General features: G+C 43.4%; 1 protein-coding gene and 1 pseudogene across 4 annotated transcripts in view; both read left to right on the top strand.

Annotated features, from left to right (window-relative positions):
• Nucleotides 1-23015, top strand: part of LOC147018965 (5'-nucleotidase domain-containing protein 3-like) — an 83362-nt gene that overhangs the window by 22154 nt on the left and 38193 nt on the right. For 3 of the 4 annotated variants that reach the window (XM_085899087.1, XM_085899090.1, XM_085899089.1), the window contains exons 4-7: nucleotides 756-811; nucleotides 6229-6319; nucleotides 15345-15473; nucleotides 20997-21057. In XM_085899087.1, coding sequence (XP_085755213.1) covers nucleotides 756-811; nucleotides 6229-6319; nucleotides 15345-15473; nucleotides 20997-21057 — 337 coding nt within the window. The remainder of the gene's footprint in view (nucleotides 1-755; nucleotides 812-6228; nucleotides 6320-15344; nucleotides 15474-20996; nucleotides 21058-23015) is intronic. The other variant, XM_085899088.1, reaches the window with a different exon arrangement.
• LOC147018966 (signal recognition particle RNA) lies at nucleotides 5464-5604 on the top strand (annotated as a pseudogene).

Genomic DNA, 23015 nt, shown 5'->3' with positions numbered 1-23015 from the left:
GAATCACATAACCTATCGAAGTGAAAATTTGCAACTATCATTCTCCATGATGTCTGCATTCAGAGTAAAAATTATGATGTCACAAGTCACATGGTTTGGCGGCCATCTTGGATAGAAAAACTGACCTTATCCGATTTATACGAAACTTCACACACTTGTTAGGGTCCCCGATGGGAAGCTGAATATAAATTTATGATGTTATAGGTCACATGGTTCGGCAGCCATCTTGGATTGAAAATGAATTATAAAGTGGCAGTTCTACTTTCTTTTGTTTTCTCGCTATGATTATTACCAGATACCTCCATCACGGCCCCAATTATTCCCACCTTCTTGTGGGGTCAGCCAGAGATGGTTTTGGCCCAGATCTTTCACGAAGCATCTGGCCTGGCCTGACGTTCCACTGAAGATAGCAAGTTGCAATGTGTTCAGGGTGCCGACGATACTTCGTATCATCTTTGGGAAAGACAGCATGTGATCCTCAACATCCACCAATAAATGCGAGCAGACGGGACACCCAGTCAGGGGGGGGGGCATTGTGCTTTTCGTTGAAACACCTTGCACCTGCGGAGCACCAATCTGACAGTTTATAGTCAGGTTGGGAACTTCACTCAGATTGGACAGGTAAAAGGTAAGTATGCTATCTCTACAACAACCTGTCAGAGCCCTTCTTTTATCTCATGTTACGTATTTATATGAGGTGATTTTCATTTATATGTTTCTAAAAAAATAATTCCACATTTCTCTGCTGTTCCCAGAGCTTGCTCATGAAGATCGATGCATTCCACTACATTGAGCCGGGAACTGTGCATCGGTGAGGATAAATGTTTCAGGGAGGCTGATTTCTTTCGGGAAATTATACCTTATGCATCACTTTGGGTGATTGGATAACAATTAGTAATTTTGTTGAAATATTTATTTTTGTCCTGAGGATTCCCTCCCCTCCCCACCTTCCCGTGAAGTCAAATATGCACAAGCACAGTATTCAATTCGTCAGATTCGCCAATATTTATGTTAAAATTGAGACTTCCCCATCACTGGAAATTACGTTAGCTGATCTCTTTGCTACCAGACAACTACATGCAATTAACTGATGATGGAGCCATGAGGCTTCAAATTCCATAGGTGATCCTATGTAAATGTGGATTGCTCTATTATTGTCTCCTAACAACAATTTGTGGGGGGGGGGGTGGAGTGAAAGCTAGATGCTACAATGAACTCCCGTCGGCAATCTTTATTGGTAGGTCAGTACAACAGTTGCATGCATCAATAGTTCAGCAGCCTTTACCTGCTAGATGTGTGACTATGCCCAACGACACTACTGACAGCATTCCTGCAACATTTCCATTGAGTATCTACCGCAGCAACCTTGCCTGCCTTGAACTATTATATGCACATTTTATTGACAAAAGCAATTTTAAGAAGAGCAAGTGTGACAACAGGAAATCGGAATAACTCGTAACTACGTGTTCCCAAACTGGACCCGATCTGGACCACTTGTCGATCGTTGCTCCTTTCTGTTCAGTTGGCTCAGTTAGGGGTTATTCCAGTGCATTCCCTCTTGATGAGTGATCATAGTTCCCTGCTTGCTGGTTGTCAAAGCCTGGGGATACCTTTTTATTCCCTCAGCCCAAGAAGATCTCCAGGCAAAAGTTGTGAACTATTTATGGATTTTCCATATTTTGGGCATCCGGATAGCTCCTGTGATACGAGAAGCCGCATTTTTATATATATATATATATATATATATATATATATATATATATATATATATATATATATATATATATATATATATATATATAAATAAAAATTTATTTATTTATTTATTTATTTAAACAAATACCAAGAGGTGGTGTTTCAAGAATCTCTTGTCAAATAATTCTGCAATTTTCTTAGCTTTTGCACTCTGCCCAATCACCGATAGTAAAAGTTCTGCACACGCTGTTAGATATTTGGCTGGTGTGCTCATCTTGAAATTTTCCACTTTCATACTTGTGTAAATGAAATGGTCAGTTGGCATTTGTTAATGTTGTAAGGCTACTTCAGAGAACGTGCCAACTCCAGTTTCTTGTTTTATTTTAGTTGCTCGCATGGTAATAAAGCAAATGCAACTTGTTGTCAAGTTTATACCTTGTGTTTGTGTTTTCATCTTATAGTGATGCTGCCAAGTTTTGCATGATAATGGTGCAAAATTGACCGAAACTGAAGACGTAAAATTTCTGTAAGTTGTACCATCAAATATTTATTTACTTTGTCACATAAGCTTATCTTGACAATACATCTTATCTGGAAACGACTAACTATCGAGGAAGAATAGAAGAAGATGAAGATCAAAAGAGATTTCATTTGCATCACAGGTAATGAACATGTTCTGGAAAACTACTTCATGAGAGCTTGACCACACTTTGTAAACTTGCACAAGAATTCAAAGATTACACAGGAATTAAAACCAGAAAGACAAACTCACTCCATCATGAGCTTGTTGGAGGAAAGAGTTGGAAGGTGGTCAAAAATAAAGCAAAGATTGTCAAAGTCATCACTAAATAGGGTAACGCATTTTTGGAAAGTGACATTTGCTGTTACCCCAAGCAATGTTTGCAGTGATATTGAAAACTGTGACAATTTGTGGGTGAAGAGCATAGCTAAAGTTTGTTACCTCCACCACCGAAGGTGAAGGAGGTTGTTTTCATCCCTCTCTGTCTGTTTGTTTGTGTACAGGATATCTCAAAAAGTTGTGGATGGATCTGGATAACATTTGGTGGGTGGGTTGGGTGTGTGATAAGGATGAACTGATTAGATTTTGGTGAAGATCCGGATTCGACGACTAGAATTTTTAAAGTGATTTTTCACCTTTGAGAGATACGGCCAAAAACGATATATAGCACGATATCTCAAAAAGTTGTGGACGGATTGGGACCAAACTTGGTGGACACGTTGGGTGTGTGACGAGGAAGAACTGATTCAATTTTGTTGACAATCCGATAATTTTTAATGTGATTCTTCACCATTGAGAGGGCTGAACTAATATACAGCACAATATCTCAAAAAGTTGTGGACAGATTCGGATGAAACTTGGTGGACAGGTTGTGTGTGTGACGACGACAAATTGATTTTATTTTGGTGAGTCTGGATACGAAAATTATTTAGTTTCCAAAGTGATTCTTCACCATTGAGAGATTGGGCCAAAAACGATATACGTATAGCACGATATTTCAAAAATGTATTGGGCCTGATATGTTCTCGTGGATCAGGCATTACGTGATGGAGGGATGCGCTCTAACGAGTATCCTAGTTTACTCGAGAATGGTGGAGAAAACAGTGAAATTTTGTGACACCCAAAAAAGAACAACCTCTCATACTTCAGGGATATCGACAGTGAGGACTAAAGTAAATCACCATTTGGTAGCAATCAAACAGGAAAGAAGTCTTATTTCTAGGTTACTCCTCATAGCAAAAAGTAGGTGTGACTTTGTTGTCAAGGATGTTATTCCAGATTTTGAATCGAATGCAGCTCCACATTTCAACTTCCAACTGGATGGATCTGCGATGATGTTCTCAAGCAAATCACAGGTCATGTCACCAGTTCTCAACTTTCCTTGACCAGAAGGTAAAGCCAAACCTGAATTGGAAGGTGACATTCTTCAGTTCTAATTGTTTATGCAATGTGCAGAGTGAATATGGCACTAAAACGCCAGACGTGTCAAATGCTATGCACTTTGCAGGAAAACTTGGCGACATTGGGCGACTTGGCGACTTGGCGACATTGGAATGAGTCAATCTTACGACGAAATCAGAGTTGTTTTTGTCCAATATCTCTCAAAGAAAAGACTTGTGGCAACAGAACATCCAAGACAACACCAATCCATTATGTCAATGACAACGCTGAATTCAAGAACATTAAAAACTTTCTTTTGTATATCAGCATTATGATTGAGCTCACTACATACTGATGAGACAAGCTCAGCAGTTATTACCAGGGCAAGTCAAAAAAGTTGGTAGTCATGCATCACACAACAATGAAAGCCAGTTGCCCCTCTCTGAGGTCGTCACTATCCCAGAGATGACAGTTGGTCATCACAATATTGAAGAGGAAGACCAACTTGTTAGTATTATAAATGCGTTTGATATACTCCAGGAGGAGATACAGACGTGTTTGTTTTCCTCATAGGTATCTCTCCTTCGCTTCCAAAGTCAACAACTCTACTTCAGGAAGAGGATGAAAGAATACACATCCAAGACAGCTACCTGACTATAGGAAGCAAAAGAGGTGAAGCTTTCAAGGGAACAGATACATGTAACTATAAGACGGGTTGTTAAAGAAAGTCATGTGGGCGCTACAAACATCAGTTTGCATGTACCGACGTGACTGTGTGGGTGTGGAGATTTATCCCAGAAGGTGGTGCAGATGAAACCGACTCGTATGGTTACAAAAACTTATGGCGTTATCTTCCTTGCACTAAAATGTAGATATTCATCCCTATTTGACTATTTGCACGTAAACGTTGGTCCCATTGTTGTACATAACAATCACACTGTCTGGAAGATTTCCAAACAAACAAACTGTTTGTTTACATTTGAAAATAGTTACTGCCTGCGTTGGTTTTCTTTTGAGTTATTACAGCGTGTGTGCTGTATACAATTGCACCGAGTTTGAAATGTCCCCGGTGTCTACCACGTCTCCGGTGTCCCCCCCTCCCCCACATGCCTGTGACAGCCAATGACAGCCGTCCAGTAGATGCAGTGCGTAACCTGGACCGAAATGGCGACAATTGACGGAAATACCCGAGTATTTCAATGGAAATTTGTGAAACTAATGTGTTATATATGTGAAAACCATTGAATTTATTGCTTGACAGAAAAAAAGCAAGAAACGCGCCCCTCTCATGTACGAACGACCGAAAGACGTCATTTCCGCCCACCATCTCATTTCGCGCCGAAAGACGTCATTTCCGCCCACCATCGCATTTCGCGCCGAAAGATATCATTTCAGCCCACCATCGCATTTCTCGCCGAACGCTGAAAGCTAAGTTCTTTTTTTTTTTTACATCATTCTTTTGTGGCCTCCTGCCACGCTGTATCGAACGATTTAATTCCTTCTGTTGTATATAAAGGTGCTTATCACAATAATAACAAGATTTTTACATTTCAAATATTAAGTCCGCTTTTTAATTGTTTTTCAACAGAAAAAGCATAAATTGCATATTTTAACATGAGTGTACTCATTTGCTTCACCACACATGCTGTATTGAAGGATTTCACTTGTTTATGTGTTGAAATGCATTTTAGCTCGCCTGTTCGAAGAACAGAGAGCTATAGCGATACCCCTGGTGTGAGCGTCAGCGTCAGTGTGAGCGTGAAAATGTTAAAGTTTTTGGTGCAAGTTGTTTCCTTTCTAATGTTTTTATTTTCCACACTATTTTTTACTGATTACAATATATAAATACATATATTGCTTTCAAATTGACCGGGCGTAGTGGCGTGCGCCTGTAATCCGGCTACTCGGAGGCTTGGGTTGGAGGATCGCTTGAAGATGGGAGCTCTGCACTGGGCCGCGCTATGAGAGGGTGTAGGGCAGCCCGGAATCATGGCGAAACCCAATCCTTATCCCTGTGTCGTAAGAGGCGACCAGGGTTGCGTCAGGAAGGGCATCCGGCGTAAAACCTATGCCAAATCGGTATGCGGATCAAAACTGATGATCCGCTGTGGCGACCCCTAACGGGAGCAGCCGAAAGACGAACAACAACAACAACATATTGCTTTCAAATTATTTGGATCAGACTTCACTGCAATGCTTTATAAGAAATATTATTAGACTAGTCTTTTAAAAACGATAAATGTATAAACAGGCGAGCATTGGGTGGTTTTGACACCACTGGTCAAACATGTATTAACATCACCAAGATGAGTAAACCTGTGTTGCTTGATTTTATTCATTTAGAGCGATTTAAGTGAAATATCTTCCAAAAATGCATTTGTGATACGTGCTGTGATTACCGATTTATTTTATTTTATTTTATTTTATTTTTAATTCTTGATATTTTGCACCTTGAAACTCAAGATGTAATTATAATATTGTGAAACAGACCTCTGCAAGCTTGACAACAAGTTTTATTCAATTAATTGATGTGTTAATAGAAGTTAAACAGTGAAAATATAGAGTTGGCATCGACTCTGAAGGAGATAACGTGTGCTCCCTGACTAAATGGGTTCTTTGTCATTTTATTTTAGCGGGTTGAGTCTCGTTCCCCACGACGAGGTGCAGGGGATGTACGAGGGTACACATGTGCCCTTGGAGCAGATGAGTGATTTCTATGGCAAGGTGAGTAAGCCTTGTGACTGAGTGGGGCTTGGGTGCAAGCACCATCGTTTGTAAAGAGGGTCGGGGGTAAATGCTACTATGTTGCCCCTTAAATGGCAGAAATCTCAAATAAACGGATTATGGGGAAGGTCCATTTGTTGGCATTTCGTTTTCTGTACTATGACCAAAGTCGGAGGCTGGACTCCCGACTCCCTTTCCTCTTGTTTCACCACTGAGTGCAAGGTGGTGATACCGACGATCCCATTTTGGCTGAAATGATTCCAAATCTTCATTTTGCCGTCGTCACAGATTTGTCTGATGCGCAAAGACTATTATTATAGCCTTGACTCAAATATGAATATTGTTACGGTGCCGGGTGTTGACGGCCGTGAACCGACCGCTCTGAACGGAGCCGCAAGTCGAGTCGGCCCGACCGATCGCCCGGATAAGTCCGAGTCGACGGGTCCTTGTACAAGAACCGAAATACGCCAATGGGCAGACCACGTGGGGTAGGGTCGATTGCCAATCTTTAATGTACCTAAATACCCACGTGATACAACCACCGGGGTATTCCACCCTCGACGGAACTCGTATGGAACAAACCGCTGAAGCGAGCCTGTCCCCTGCACGATTCCGAGCGGCTTAATCGCCGAGAACCGTCGGTCCAAATGTCCCCCTTTTACGGCAAACCAATGGCTTTCTAACTACCAACACACAAATGCTCAGTCAATGAAAGAATCGACGCGACGAGCTGAAAACATTTCACAATTGGGGTATTTATTAATAATAATGGGGAACTAGGGAAGCACGTAAGAGCAGAACTATACCGACTATACGAAATGCAATGCAAACATTTACAGCACACAAAGCACTTAACAATTTCCTACTTATTAGACTGGCCCACGGACGCACATACGCACACACATACACCCAAGAAATGGTGGCTGAGTTCTTTAATAACGCGCTCCAGCTCGGATGACAGGTGAGCTGAAACCCAGAGCCTATCTCGAACCTCTCCACCCCGTGTGGTCTTCAAGTTGTTCGGACCCAGGCTCCAGCGAGAGCGAGCTGGATCCAATCGCAATTAGCCGCGATCCCTCCCGCGCTTCTCAACACGTGCTGGTGAGACGAGGGGCCGATCCTTCCCGTCGATGCGTTGCTTCCCCGAAGAACCACCTCCAAGAAAAGGCCGACAAGTCGCACCAAGCCGGGAACCAAATGGAGAACAAAAAGCTCCATGAACCAAGAAGAAGAAGCCACCACTCGCAGCTCGAGTTGAGCAACCGGCTCAACTCTCTTCCAAACAAAGCAGCTCTCCAAAAAGTCTCCACCCGAGCCAAGCCGAGGCCGAAGCTCCCTGAACCACCAAAGCAGAAAGCCTTCAAAAAGCCTCCTCCCGAGCCAGGCCGAAGCTCACTGAGCCAGCCGAAGCAAAAAGCCTTCAAAAGCCTCAACCCTAAAGCCGCTGTCACACCTTGACGATTTAGCCAGCGTATGCCGATTTATGAAAAAAATTGTCTAAAACGCTGGCACACGTCGAATACGTTATGGGTACGTTTTGTTCACGTTAAGTGTGTGTGTGTGTGTGTGTGTGTGTGTGTGTTTGTGTGTGTGTGTGTGTGTGTGTGTGTGTGTGTGTGTGTGTGTGTGTGTAAGAGCACGCTGAAAAACACTGCCATATGTCGTAGTACGCTGGCTTTAAACGTTGTACTTTTGGGTTGTCCTCAAATTTTTGCATGCTTGAAATTTTACGACTTATGCCGGCGTATGACACACGTTCCGCTACGCTGGCCATAAGTTGTAGGCACGTTATGCGATCGTTGACACACGTCGACACACGTTACTTGTAAGTTACTCATCAGTCGAAACACATCGAGGTAATGTTTAGCGAAACCGAAACTTATTTCTAACCTGAGTAACGTTTTGTAAGCACGCTACACGAACGTTGTTCACACTTCGCAACACGTTACTTGAAAGTTCCTCATACGTCGAAACGCGTCAAAGTAATGTTTAGGGTACCCGTGACTTATTTATAACCTATGAGTAACGTGCTTGGGAATTATTTGTAAAGCATGTCCTACGCACAAATACGTATGTAGACGTATTTGACGTTTTCAGGACGACCACAGAACTTACTGAACGCGTTTCTAACTTACAGATCCCATATAATGGCGTATTAGCAGCGATTAGGGGAATTGGTATATAAAAAGGGGCTTCGCAGGAGGAACCCGTCTTTTTTTTTAGACTTCGTGGTGAGTACATGTCCATGTCATTCCGAGAGATGGAGGATACTGCAAGGCTGAGACGATAATACCGACCTGTCCTCGAACATCAACATGACCTCATTGAGTTGACACTGTACCAGTTGCGTGCCAATCGAGCCGGGAGAAGAAGACGTGAACGGAGGAGAAGGAACTGGGTCAGACCATGGATCGGGAAGCGACGCCACTACGGCATATATGACCAGCTCATGGTGGAACTCCGGAACGAGGACCATGCATCCTTCATCAACTTCCTGCGAATGCCCCCAGCGATGTTCGACAAGCTGCTAGCCAGAGTGGGTCCAAGGATAACCAAGCAGTACACCTTCTACAGGGATCCGCTTGAGCCTGGCATGAAGCTGCTGGCACTGAGCCTGCTGCTGTTGGTGCCGTGACTGCAGTGCTGTGGAAGTGATTTATCTCGTTCAATGAAAACGATTTCAATTGCCGAGCACCAGAGTCCAAAAACAATAGGCGAGTGACAGGAATTTATTAAAAGTGAAGTTGCAGCCTATGAAAAGAAAACCTCACGTGATCGACGATACGCTGCCACGCTATGCATACGTTAGACTATCGTTGGGCATAGGTTGTGGACGCCTAAAACACGCTAATCAATCGTTGGTATAAGTTATCTATAAGTTATCGAAGCGTTCTGTGTTAATTACTAGTACATTATGCATTTGTCCAAGTCGTTTTGAATACTTTAAAAACAAACAAAAAAATAGTTCATCGTGGTAATGAGAAAAAAAAATTAGCCGAAAAGAACATCGAACAATGGTGCAAAGTAGTCTCCTATTCGTGGACACAACGAGGATCCATCATCACCCACACCCTCCCCATCACGCTCACCTACTACTACTGACATGGACCTACTACGACTACCAATACTACTACTACTACTACTACTACTACTACTACTACTACTACTACTACTACTACTGACATGCTCACCGAATACTACTACTACTACTGATACTACTGACATTGACATCTACTCAACATGGAGTCTGGAACACTGACGGGTTCCTCTTGTAAAGCCCATTTGTATATACCAATTCCCCTAAACGCTGCTAAATCGCCATTATACGGTAGATGTAAGTTAGAAACACGTTCAGTAAGTTCTGTGGTCGTCCGGAAGACGTCAATCAAATTTGTCTACATACGTCAATGTGCATTTGAGATACATTACACATAGGTTCAAAGCACGTTACTCATAGGTTAAAAATTAAGTTTTGGGTATGCTAAACATTACCTCTGTGTTTCGACTTATGAGTAACTTACAAGTAACGTGTGTCAACGATCGCGGAGCGTGCCGAGAACTTATGCCAGCGCATGTGGAACTTGTGAGCCATACATCAAGTACGTCGTAAAATCTTCAGCATGCTTGAAATTTCACGACGTACTAGACGTACCACGGAATATGACGGCGTACTTCATTGTTTTTCATCGTGCTCCTAACGTATACACAACTTACCCATACCGTATTCGACGTATGCCAGCGTGCTCCTAACGTATACACAACTTACCCATACCGTATTCGACGTGTGCCAGCGTTTTAGACACATTTTTCATAGGTCGGCATTCCCTGGCTAAACCGTCAAGGTGTGACTGCGATGATGACACTTCCAATTTTCAGGCGGTTATGAGTTAAATCTGCGTGCGGCAGGTTTTTAACAGAGAACGCCACGAGTTCGTCGGCGATACGTGCAGCGCGCTATGACTAAGTTAAACTATCGTTGGGCATAGGTTGTGAACGCCGACAACAGGCTAAGCATTCGTTGGTATAAGTTATCTATAAGACAACGAAATGTTCTGTGCCTGTTACTAATATGTTATGCATTCGACGAACACGATATGAATACGACCAAAACTTAAAAACAAACCTCAAAACTTCAGCGTACGCCAACGTTTTACATACATTTTTATATGTGCCATTGCTGGCTAAAACGTCAAGGTGTGACAGCACAACCAGAGTCAAGCAAGACCCGAAGGTCTGCTGAACAACCACTCCCCCCCTCCGAACACGAACAAAAGCAAGGATCTCCTCTTTATCCTTCTCCCTCCATCCCCTGCGCCTGGCGTGACTCGTGCCCTCGTGCTCCATCCCCCGCTCAACCACGGATGGGAGGGAGTTGTTGACGTCATGAATCACGGGACGGAAGGGCTCTTCTTCCTCTTCGCAGAAGAGGCGGAGGGATGTCTCCATTGTTCGCTCCCTAACGATTAAATCGATCCGCAGCGCATCTAATCGATTTCTGAACATTTAAACAATGGAAGGTGAGCTATCTAGGGAACAAGCACTTATCGACATAGCTGACTAAAGGAACCTGTATGTTGTGTGCAATCGAATTCCAAATTCGTAACACTATCATCCTTTTGAAAAAGTATCAAAGATTATTTAATGTTTTCTGGAGAAATGAACGTGCTGCACAGCAAACAACTCGTACATCACTCCTTGTTTGGTGATGTACGGTACTTTTTTGCCATTTATCCAGCATGTGGAATGATGTGGCCATGAAACAAAGTGCTAATTCTCCCCCCCCCCTCTTTTCTCTCTTCTGGTTCTCTCCATGTCGTATTGTGTTTATGACGTTTGTAGCATAAATACAGCATCCTTTTTCTTTGAGTGCTCCTGATGCTTTTGCAGCAGTTGTGATTGAATGGGAGCATCACCAGCTCATCCCAGTGTGTACTGTGCAATGTCAGAATGCTCAACACACTCATTTTGAGTTAATAATCCTGATGTTGTGTGCCATCATGGTCTAGTTGTTCTCGGATAACTAGGTGCTCCTATAATAGTGTCTGAAGCAAGTCCCTTTGTGGTGACTTATCAAGATATAGCTTACATGTCTTTGCATTGTCTAGGTTGAGTGATATTCCTGACCTGAAGATGAACTATGCCTGGTGTTGGCTTAATGGTTAGGGTGGTGGGCTTGGGATCCTTGGGTCTTGAGTTCAAATCCTGCATCCCGTTGAATTAACACCAGGTGGGGTTGACTCTGCCTGTCATCCTTCCGAAGTCGGAAAAATTTGTGCCAGCTTGCTGGTATCCTGTGTCGGAGTGGCGACCCTTCCAGGATTGTGCCCAATAGCCAAGGAGACTGCTTCGGCAATACCGACGCTCTGCACAGAGTATGTTCCCAATGGATTTATGGATTGGTTGATTTGGCATGTCATCCTTCCGAGGTCGGCAAAATGAGTACCAGATTACTGGGATGAATAAGCCATTTGATTATCTTGCGTCGGAGTGGCGACCCATCCAGGATTGTGCCCAATGACACACTAGTGTTGGCATATAAAGGATTCCAGACTGCACCAATGTCCAGACAATACACACCACAAATCATAATGAAACTCGTTCTGAGATGACAGCATCATATTTTGGTAGTTGGAATGTCAACAACAAGAACGATGATGAGTATGACGATAACATATGTCGATTCCTGTTCTGCTCTGCAAAGCTTTTGTTATCCAGGGTTCATTCCTTCATGCCTAGTGAACTTCTGTGGTATTTGCAAGCTATTAATGTCTCTTTGGCGTTTGAAACATTTTATCCACCCTTGGAATCTCACTCTGGATATCAGGGCAATGTTCTTGGTTAATTACACTGAACAACAAAAATTTTTTACTGGAGATGTGTAAAGTGATTTAGACTAATTTGGGTACGCTGATTTCAAAAATCATAACCGTTTTGCTGTATCACGTCAGGATTTTCAGTTAAAGAAATATTCCCATTGCCTAGAAGTCAGGATTTCAATGAAATTTACAAAAATTCATTTATTCATTTATTTCATCATGAATGCTTCAAAATTATAGAAATTACAGAAAAACTCCACTAGAATGTAATTAAAAATGCTTTAGGCATTTGGCTTTGCGTTTGTGCTGCTCTGTGTCAGTTTCACGATGCAGGAACCAGCAGAAATCGCCCATCATGTTCGGGTTGTGCCGCCCTTGGTAACGCGTCTCCATGAGTGAAATCTCTTGGTGGAATCGCTCGCCGTGCTCGTCCGAGACTACTCCCAAGTTGTCAGGGAAGAAGTTCAGGTGCTGGTGTAGGAAATGGATTTTCAGGGACATCCTGGAGCCAAGTTTCCTGAAGGACTCCAGCAGCTGCTGCACTATTTCTTCATAGTTGTCCGCGCGCTCATTCCCCAAGAAGTTGTCCGTCACAGCTTTGAAGCTCCTCCACGCTGCCTGCTCTTTGGGGTTTAGAGTTGTCGGAAAAGTTTCGTCCTTCATAATCTGTCGGATTTGCGGTCCAACAAAGACACCAGCCTTGATCTTGGCCTCCAACAAGGTGTTACCAAACTTTTCCTTGAGGTATAAAAACCCACGCCCATTCAGATCCATTGCCCGTACAAAACTTTTCATCAAGCCGAGCTTTATGTGGAGTAGTGGAAGGAAAACCTTGGCTGGGTCGACAAGGGCAACATGCTTCACGTTGTGTCGACCAGGTACATGCTCTTTTCGCTCTTCCCAATCTTTCTTCGTCCAGTGATTCTTGTCGTCTCTGCTATCCCAGAGACAAAGGAAGCACATGTATTTCGTGTAGCCTGACTGCAGCCCTAACAACAGCGCCACCACTTTCAAGTCTCCGCAGATGTGCCAGTTGAAGTCATTGTACTTGATGGAATCAAGCAGCTGCCGCATAGTCTCATAGGTCTCTGTCATGCCGAACGCGTGAGCCAGTGGGACTGATGGTTTCTCGTTGCCATTGTGGAGCAAAACAGCCTTCAAGCTGTTCTTCCCCGAGTCGATGAAGAGGCGCCAGTCTGCAGGATCGTGATCGCACCCAAGTTCTTTCAACAGACCGTTGATGTCACTGCAGAATGTCATCGTGTCTTCCATCTCAAAGAACTCAGCCATGTCTCTGTGACGTGCTCTGAACAAGGATATCTTGGTGTTAGGTTCAAGTAGATTCCACTGCTGCAGCCTTGATCCAAGCAGCTCTGCCTTCGCCTTTGACAGCGAGAGATCTCTTACAAGATCATTTAAGTCTCCCTGGTTCAGAAGGTGTGATTCTTGAGTGTCAGGTTCAAAAGGTTCATCATCACCATCCTCTTCACCACTGCTTACAGCTATGTTCTGATCAGCTGGAGGTGTTGGAACGGGGTTCTCGTCATCACGAGGCACAGGTTTACGAGCAGAGACGCAGTCAGCGTACTTGATGTGACCTTTATTCTTCTTGTTGAAGCCGGCGATGCTTGTGCAGCAGAAATAACAATCATCATGATGATTCTGCGGCTCACGCCATATCATGGGCACCGCAAATGGCATGCTCGCGCGCTTGCCCACCAACCACTGAGTCAAGGTTGTGTGACAGCTTGTGCAGCAGATGTGTGGTGCCCAGCCCTGTTCTTGGTCCCCCACCTTACACCCGAAGTAGTGAAAGTAGGCGGCCTTCATTTTCACTGCTGTAGATATACTTCGCTGTTGATCTTTTTTGGTATACCGACCACAGACATAACAGAAGTTGTCAGGATGATTGGTACAGGAACGCCTACTCATCTTTATCTGAAAGAAAGAAATATAACACAAGTTAACAACAATTGTACGAAATAGACATGTTAAAGACATATGTAAATTTCATTGAAATCCTGACTTCTAGGCAATGGGAATATTTCTGTTCCTGAAAATCCTGACGTGATACAGCAAAACGGTTATGATTTTTGAAATCAGCGTACCCAAATTAGTCTTAATCACTTTACACATCTCCAGTAAAAAAAAAATTTTGAAATTTGTTGTTCAGTGTTATTCTTCCCATGATCCCAAGCCTAAGGGATCATTTGCATCTCATGATGAGATGTTAAAATAATACCCTCGTCCTGTTCTTCTACCTTTGAGTTTGATCTCGTAGCCCATGCTCTTTCTGCCATTCACCCTTCTCTCGCCTGGCTTACCCCATTACCAGACTGACAACTTAGTTTCTTCCTTGAGTTTCATCCCTTGTATATAATCCATCTTCCCCCCCCCCCACACCTCCCCTCCCACCATCTCTCATCTCTTCAAAGTTTGCCATCACCTTGTATCCAACTCTGAGCTTCTCCTCTGTCGAGCTTTATCTCTACATTGATCCCATCTTCACTTGCATCCTCCCTCCCCATAAATACATATTCTTTATTGTTCTTTACAGCTCAGCTCTTCCTTGAACCTAATAAGCCATGTTTAGCGAAATTGTTCGTTCTGCAACTTGGCAAACACTCTTGTATTCATATGAGGTCTTCTTTAGAGCGGTGTCGACCCCAAGCCAAACAAATGAGATCGGTGAAATCAACCAACAATTTTGCAACAATATTACCAAAGTCTTTTCCTCTGAATGCATGGACATGACCATTGCTTTGCAAGATTGTATAAGAAAAGGATTAGATGTCTCACGCTGAATGCACGAGAGTTCACACGTATGGTTTTCAAGAACTTTTCAACCTATGATGATTACACTTCCTCTTAACACACAGAAGGTTGAACTGATGGAGAAGTGATAGCATTGTGAGCTACTGCCACATTAGTCATTTGCTTTTTTTTTGTGAGAGAGCTGATGTATTGACTTGAATATGGTTGAAAGTTGATTCATGACATTAGCAAAGGGCGAACTTGGGTTCGACGTGTCGGAGTTGAAAGCGCAGTTTGTCTGACAAGTATGATGGGGGGGTCTTTAAAATGATGAGTAAATATCATTGAGAATGTATTCACATATCTGTCGTTGGCTATTTATTTAGGAGACCTTGACCCCTGCAGATACCCACCGTGATGAAAGACTCACGTTCCATGTTTTGCATGTGTGACAGGGCAGCGTGATGAAACAGTTTATGGACATCTTTTCTCTTCCTGAGATGACTCTTCTTTCGAGTGTCAATGACTATTTTATCCGACACAATATTGACTACGACCCTGTCCACCTGTACAAGGATGTGTCGGTAAGACAGCGTCTTTGATGGTGCACGCTTTAATATAGCCTATACTTGGCCTATACTTGAGTTTTTTTTTTTTGTTGTTTTTTTTTGTGTGTATTGCTCAATTTTAAATACTGTTGAGTCTCATTAGACAAAACGAGTACTTACAAGTTCCGTGGACTCTGTCATATCAAATATCCATTACACCAGACTGTCCTCTGGTCTGATGAAGCATATTCGTCGGAGCCCTTGAGTCCGAATGTTAGCCCGTGGGATGGGTAAACCTCCAAGCAAGAAGAACACGGAATATTTCCACACAGCTCTGATGGACCTGAATTATTTTATTTTAGGCTGGCTTAGTGACAACAATTGTTCCTTTTCTCTGCACTGCTTTTACTGATTGTTTTTGTCTTTTCTTCGTTTTTGTCTTTTTGCATATGAGGTCAAGGCTCATGGAAGAGTGAGAACACAATGGATCAGGACGCACCAGAACAAAAGGAACAGTGGAAACGAGGGGAGAAACACCAATAGCAGGGTTGAAGGATAGAATAGACGGAGACTTGGACAAATGAGGGATGTTGGGAGGAAAGAGGGGTAGAGGAGGATCCATGGGGTGGACAAGATGGATAATGAAGCAAACTCTCAGGAAGGAAAAACTGGAAATTTGGAAGGAGGTGGGGGATAATGAGGGTAGAAAAGATTATGGTTATGGAATGTGGATGATCAGAGATGGTGGTGAACAGCTGTTTTTGTATACCTGGAAATAAGAATGAGATTTAAGAGGATGTCGAAGTTGGATGCACATGTGGGAAAAAACAAACAAACAAATGAGTGAAGGAGAACAACGATTCTGGATTTTGAGTTTCACCAGAAGGAGGTTGATGGTGGACTGCCTGTGGCTTTCAGAAACAGGGGTAGCGGGGGTCAAATGGTCTTGAGGTTTTAGGTCAAAGTTAATTAAAGAAAGACTCCATGTGGGTGGTGGCATATCGGTCGGCGTTTTGACGTCAAATTATGTCTAGATTGATCTGAGATGACATTGTTGGAGAAAAGGAAGGATTTCATATCGAATCGATAATGGATTCCATGACCTGACTGATGTTTGCAGGTAAAATAATAAATCTATAGTTAAGCAGATCATATTTTGCACCTTTTTATGTAACGTGGTGGTGATGGCTGATTTCCAAGCAGATGGACAATAACCGTGGGCAAATAATATGGTGAAAAGAGCAGTAGGAGGATGTGCAAGAACAGCAGAGCAGGTTTTTAGGACACGTGAGCTGATGCCATGAGGTCCAGTCACAGGCAAGTAGAGAAAACCTCTCCACCTTCTCAGGAGCAAAAACCATAGAATCCAGGAGCAGTTGGGTACGACTGGGTATGATGGGTATAGAGAGCGAGTGGTTGCAGACACAACATTTGGAAGCAAACACAGAATTGAGGTATTCGGCCTTCTCACAAGCAGAGTTTGTTGTGGTGCCATTTGAAGTGAGGGAAGTACGGGAAGGGGGAAAATACCAAAGACACACTTGACAAGGCACCACCAGATTTTAGAAGAGGCAGACAAGTTTGAAAGTTCAATGTTGAGGTTGTCCAGATGTTTTTTTCTGGCTCTCCTGAGAGTGGACACACTTGTGGGCTTTTTGGAATGATCTGGATTGCCTTTGGTTATGTGCTTTCCGGGAAGAGAAGGCGAGTTGTTTGAAGGCAACTGCTGCACCGCATGATTCAGCATACCTTGGGTGGAAGAAAGCAAATGATAACTGAAGATGAGTTGGGATGAATATTTGCATAAGAGAGAGAATGGGTACTGAACATGGAGTAGCAACAAAGGGTGGAAATGCGAATGGTTCGGTGGATGTGTGGAGTATCGTTGAGAGAGAGGAAGACAAATGATGACTTGCGGAAGATGATGGGAATAGAGTCTGTGATGGAGGTTGTGAAGAGAAACAGGTTGAGATGGTTGGGTCATGTGTTGAGGAAGGATGAAAGTGACTGGGTGAGAGGAGTGTTGGAAATGAGTGTAGTCGGAAGTAGAGGACGGGGAAGACCGAGAAAAACTTGGCTAAATGTGGTGGAAGAGGAAATGTGGGCAAGGGGATTAAGAAGGGGAGATGCAGAAAACAGGGTAAAGTGGAGAAGATTGTCATGGGGCCTGCAAGGCTAACCCCTGCTTTAGTGGGGAAAATGGCCTTTAGGTGTGTGTGTGTGTGTGTGTGTGTGTGTGTGTGTGTGTGTGTGTGTGTGTGTGTGTGTGTGTGTGTGTGTGTGTGTGTGTGTGTGTGTGTGTGTGTGTGTGTGTGTGTGTGTGTGTGTGTGTGTGTATGGGCTTCTGTTGAAGAATTCCCAGGCTGAATTGATATCCTCCTCCTTCATATGCAGCACAAGGCTGTGGGTAGCATCATTGACTAAGGGCACAGCTGTGCCGCTGATACAATGCCCCTATTACCAGCAAACTGGTACTCATTTCACCGACCTCAGAAGGATGACAGGCTGAGTCAACCCCACCTGGTGTTAATTCAGTGGAAAACAGTGGCTCAAACTCAGGACCCTAACGTCCCAAGCCAGCTACCCTTACTGCTAATCCAACACGAGGTTTTGAATTGATATCAAGGGTAGTAGATATGGTAGACCAGTCCTGAAGTGAGATGGCTGCTTGCAGTCCCTGCCAATCTGCATGGGTGAACTGTCAGACTCACTGGTGTTTGAGGCAGCTCTCTGAGAATAGCCAGAGAGATGTTTACTCACAAGCATATGATTAGATGAACCAATTGGAGTCGAGGAAAAGCAGGAGATGTTTCTGGGGAGGTGATCATCACCAAGTTCAGAAGTGAAGATTTGCCGTTGGGAGAAATCTGCGTCAGAAATTTCATAGGTCGAGTCAGTTCATGTAGTCACAGAAGTCCTTTGCTAAAGTGCAAATGGCTGGTGAGAGGAGTATCAACACCCATCCAATTTGTATGGTAACTATTTAAATTGCCACATATTAGGAAGAGAGAGTTGGAATGAATGATGATGGGTTGGTCCACATTGTCTAAGAGAGAGATGTAGATGGAGTTGTTACTGTTTGGAGTATGGTACAACACCCAAACACACAAGAGGTGGGAGCAGTAGGGAAGGTGCAGCCAAAGGGGGTTGTAAGTTGCAAGAGCATTACATGGACAGTGAGAAATTGAGTTATTGATGTATAGTACAAGCTTGGAGAGGGTTGGGTGAGGGGGAATGTTGGAGAGAGTGGGGTGAGGGGTGGTGCAGAAAGAGGGGATTATGATGTTGAGGAATGATGAAGAGGGGGGCACATAAAAGGGATGGGGTTGGAATGACACTGGTTTGTGGGAGAGGGTACTTCGCAGAGGGGTTTGACACTGTAAAGTAACATGAAGGAGATTTGATTGTTGTCCACTGACAACCTCGACGAACTGGAATTCTCAAGATTCCCATGGTTAACATTCTGAAATCAAGATCATGGGATGGGTGGAAGGAATGGTTGTTGAGGGCACGGAGAAAGTTCATATTGTAGGAACGGGAGGAGGGTTGATGGACCAAGCACTTAGGTGAGAGACAGGTTTTCAAAATAATCCTTGTGAAGAAGGAGAAGAGGAGGAATAGATTGTGATGAAGAACACGTGGGGTACTCATGAGGGAGAAATGTAAAAGTGAAGCATTTCAATGATTTAAAAAGCTTTTAAAGGAAGATGGAAGAAGCGTTTTTCTCAATGAAGATATTGAGAAAAGGGAGAGGTATAGAGAGGTACAGGAAGTGAAAGTAGAAGGCAGAATGAGATTGTGTTTTGGAGTGAAAGTTATTTTTGGTTAGGTTTTTAATTTTTTTTTTTTGAAGCAAGGAGGTAGAATAGGATAATGTTGAAAAGGCAGAAAGGACAAAAGTTTGGTGGGGAAAAAAATGAAAGAAAGATAGAAACTGAATGACAAAAAAAAAAGGAATGGAATGACAAACAACTTCAAAAGCGGGACTGTTTTGCTTCCAGCTTTTGCTTGAGAAGTAAGCCTGAGCAACGCAAATACGAATTTGACAACATAGACAATAATGTACTATTTAAGATGGAAAAAAAAAAGAGAGGAAAACACAACTAGCAACACGGTCGTAAATATAACAAAAAAACACGACGGATCCATTTCAGAAAACTTCCACACATTTTGCCATCCGTTTTACTGAAGATATAACTATTCGTTACCAAAATCGCTTTAATATTACATTTGTGGGGAAGGAGGTTGGGAGGTGGGAATGCATGGAGTAGCATGGTCTGTGTATGAGTTGATAGCCATCTCTATGTATAAGTAGGGAAACATTAGCTTAAGAATTGTCTTGTTTGCATGTGTGTCACACAGAGGGTGGTGTGTGGTAATAAGTAGTTCGGGATTATGGCGAAGGAAACTATGCGTATAACCTCTTTGTAAACCTCCACCGGGGGGCACTGGGAGACTCTGCAAAAGACAGGGGCGGAGTTATAGATGCCTCCCAAAGAGGCGGAGTGTTGCCGAGAGAAAGAGGAGGGAGGAGCAAAATTGGAAATTGAGGGAGTCTGAGGCGAAGACAATGGGAGGAAGGAGAGTTGGTCGAGAAAGAACAATCGAGAGAATTAGGAAGTCTTAGGCGAGGATGATGGGAGAAAAAAGGGCGGTAAGACGTGTGTGAGAGAGGTGCGTTGAGTTTGGAGATATAAAATAAAAGCCTGAGAACCGTTGACATCTGAGGAAGAAGAGCAGAGTTTTAAGGAGGTCTTCCTGCCTCTGCCTGCCTGTGCCTGTTCTGTCTCTGCCCTTTCGTTGTACCTGCCCAACCCCGTCTCTGGATCTTGCCGTGTGCCACCACCTCCTGTTTGTCTCCCCATCGTCTGCTCATATCATATCCTGCTCCTCGTCCTTCCTCATCACCTGCTCTTTCCCGCTGTCCCAGAGCTGAGTCCCCTGGTTTTGTCCCTTTCCCGTCTGTGACTACATCCAAAATGTGGCGCCTAGTTGCTTTAGATTGCTTTTACCTCATTGTACATAATTATTTATTCTCGATTTTTTGTGTCCCCTTTTCTTTCGTATCCCAACCAGCCGTCGTCTCCTCCATCGCAATTAAATTATCCCTGGTTCTTTTTATTATTGTGGTTCGGGAAATAAACCTGTTGAGTTTAAAAGCTTTAAGGTTTCTCGTGTCTCTCCTGACGACCTGCGCGCGTTGTCCGCCATAATTCGGAACGTCGTCTGAGGGAGTAAACTTCCAGTTCGGCTCATCCATCCAGCATTGGGGTTAACTGACCTGGACACGACAATATGTTATATCATATGGTTGCTGTCCTGGGACTGTATGTACAACTACCTTGTATTAATATTTCAAGGACCAGAAAATGGTTCCAAGGACAATTAGATATTTGATCTTTTGTTTCATACATTGACACTGGTTTCCAGAATCCACGAGGGTAGGGGAGGGAGGGGGGGTGGTCTGATGGTACATCTCCCATGGTGAATGCATGAGACTACAAGTTTTAACTTTTTCAATTCTTATATTTTTGTTTTTTCTTCATGTGATAAATCCAGGATGCAGTTCGTGATGTGCATGTGAAAGGCCTGATTTACGACATAATCGCAAAAGATATGGGTAAGTCCTCTTCTTCCCCAACCCTCTGCCTCATATATGACTTTTAATCTTTTTAAAATGTATTTTATTTTTACAAACAAAGGAAACTAAAACCACGATTTTTGACAGCTATTTCTTCCTTGAGAAATAATTTGCAGCTAAACTTTAGTGACGTACCAGTGATGCTGTGCATACCTTGTGGCCATTTATTTATTACAGAAACAAATATTGCAGGATTCTGACCACCCCTCCCCCTTTTTCCCCCCCATTCTCAAAACATATCCCTTACCTTTCTTTACTCCTATCTCCTTCCAACAATCATCTCACAATCTAATCTCCTTTCTTTTTTCTGGCGTACTTCTTTATATTCCTTCCTTCATTTAAGCAACCCACAAACCTCACCTTCAATCCTTCCATGTGTAAAGAATAAATAAATATATGACCCCTTACCATATGCTTTTGAAATTAACAGACGGATATTTCTTGCTCTTTGTGGCTTATCAAGATGGTGCACGAACTTTTAAATTGTCAATATTTTGCAAAACTAATACTGCAGTTAACTTCATTCGCATATACGTGAGTCTCATGTGTCTTAGGTTGGTTTTTATTTTTAAACTATGACAACAACATTCTTCAATGGGCACTGACTGATGTATACAAAAAAAAAATCATTTCTTACTATATTGTGGAGACTTTTTTGATCCTGTTCAGCAACAGTATGTTCTCGTATATTCTGATGTGACAGGCTAATTTGAGACATATAATGAGAATGCATCTCTACGTGATGACATTTTGCATTTGCTACAGTTTCTAGCGATGCCCCATGTTTTAAAAGGATATTTTATTCCTTTTTTTTTCTTTCACTATGATGTGAAATTGTTACCAAATATGCCTTGGATTGTCATTTATATTGTTCCCTTGGGAACCTCGGGTTCCCACCAGACTCTCCGGAATTGCAGGCCGTCGCACATGGATAAATCTGTGAACAAGCGAGTCGCTAATCGACCGTGAATGCCAAAAACTCAACCACGTGACTTATGATCCTCCGTCTAATGGACACATGATTTAATTACCGGGGGACACGCCCTCGGTACGCCTTGTTCAAACCAGATCAGATGCAGCCGAGCGGAACTACCCAAGGACGTATCGTTGGGGTATAATGTCCCGGCTCGGCTAGGATACGCCCCATGCTGGACCAATGAAGGAAAAGACAAAAACTACCTGGGAACATTTCTACACAAAGCATTTATTTACACTTAGCGAGGAAAGGTATGTGGCACAGTGAATGGGTTTATTATTATGTACAGCAGGGATAGCAAGGAATTCATAGGGTGTGACAAAAGGCAAGCAATTGACAAAAGCAGACACAGAGCAGACTTATCCCGTTAGTACTTCTACATTCTTAACTTATGCTACGACAGGCACCATCACGCACGCACGCACGCACGCACACACACACACACCTGAGGAAGATAAGATAGCCAGAAAGAAAGAGGGCAGATGAGGACTAATGGCCTCGCAATACCTGGCGCGGTCGGCCGACCGCGCAACCCAGTACGCTCCGTGGGATGCTCTCTTTAAGCGATCCCACCTTAAGAGTTGGCGTGCTATCTCCTGCTTCATCACTTTGCTGGGGCTCGTGGAAATGTGTGCTCCGCACTGGTCCCAGAAGAACTCTGTCGCACACCAACCACGAGTGTAGATGCAGCGACAGGCAGACAACGAGGAGCAGTGAAGAGAGGGCGGAGCATAGAACGAAGGAGAGGGCGAGGCAAGCAGGCCAAGACTAAGGTGAGGCAGTCAGGTGAAAAAAAAGGCAGCGGACGGCTTCGCGATCTGCCTTTTATAAGCTTCAGGCGAAAGGTGGGGTGACGACACGCCGTGACCCAAATTGCACTTCCTTATTGGGCCACAGTGGTCATATCCACGCCCTGCCAGGCTCCTGAGGCCGGAAGCGGTCTCATGCGCACATCCGGCAT

This window comes from Eptatretus burgeri, chromosome 10 (assembly GCF_056783735.1).
Source record: "Eptatretus burgeri isolate ZD-2024b chromosome 10, Ebu_testis_v1, whole genome shotgun sequence".
Lineage (NCBI taxonomy): Eukaryota > Metazoa > Chordata > Myxini > Myxiniformes > Myxinidae > Eptatretus > Eptatretus burgeri.
This window is presented reverse-complemented; position numbering and strand designations above follow the sequence as displayed.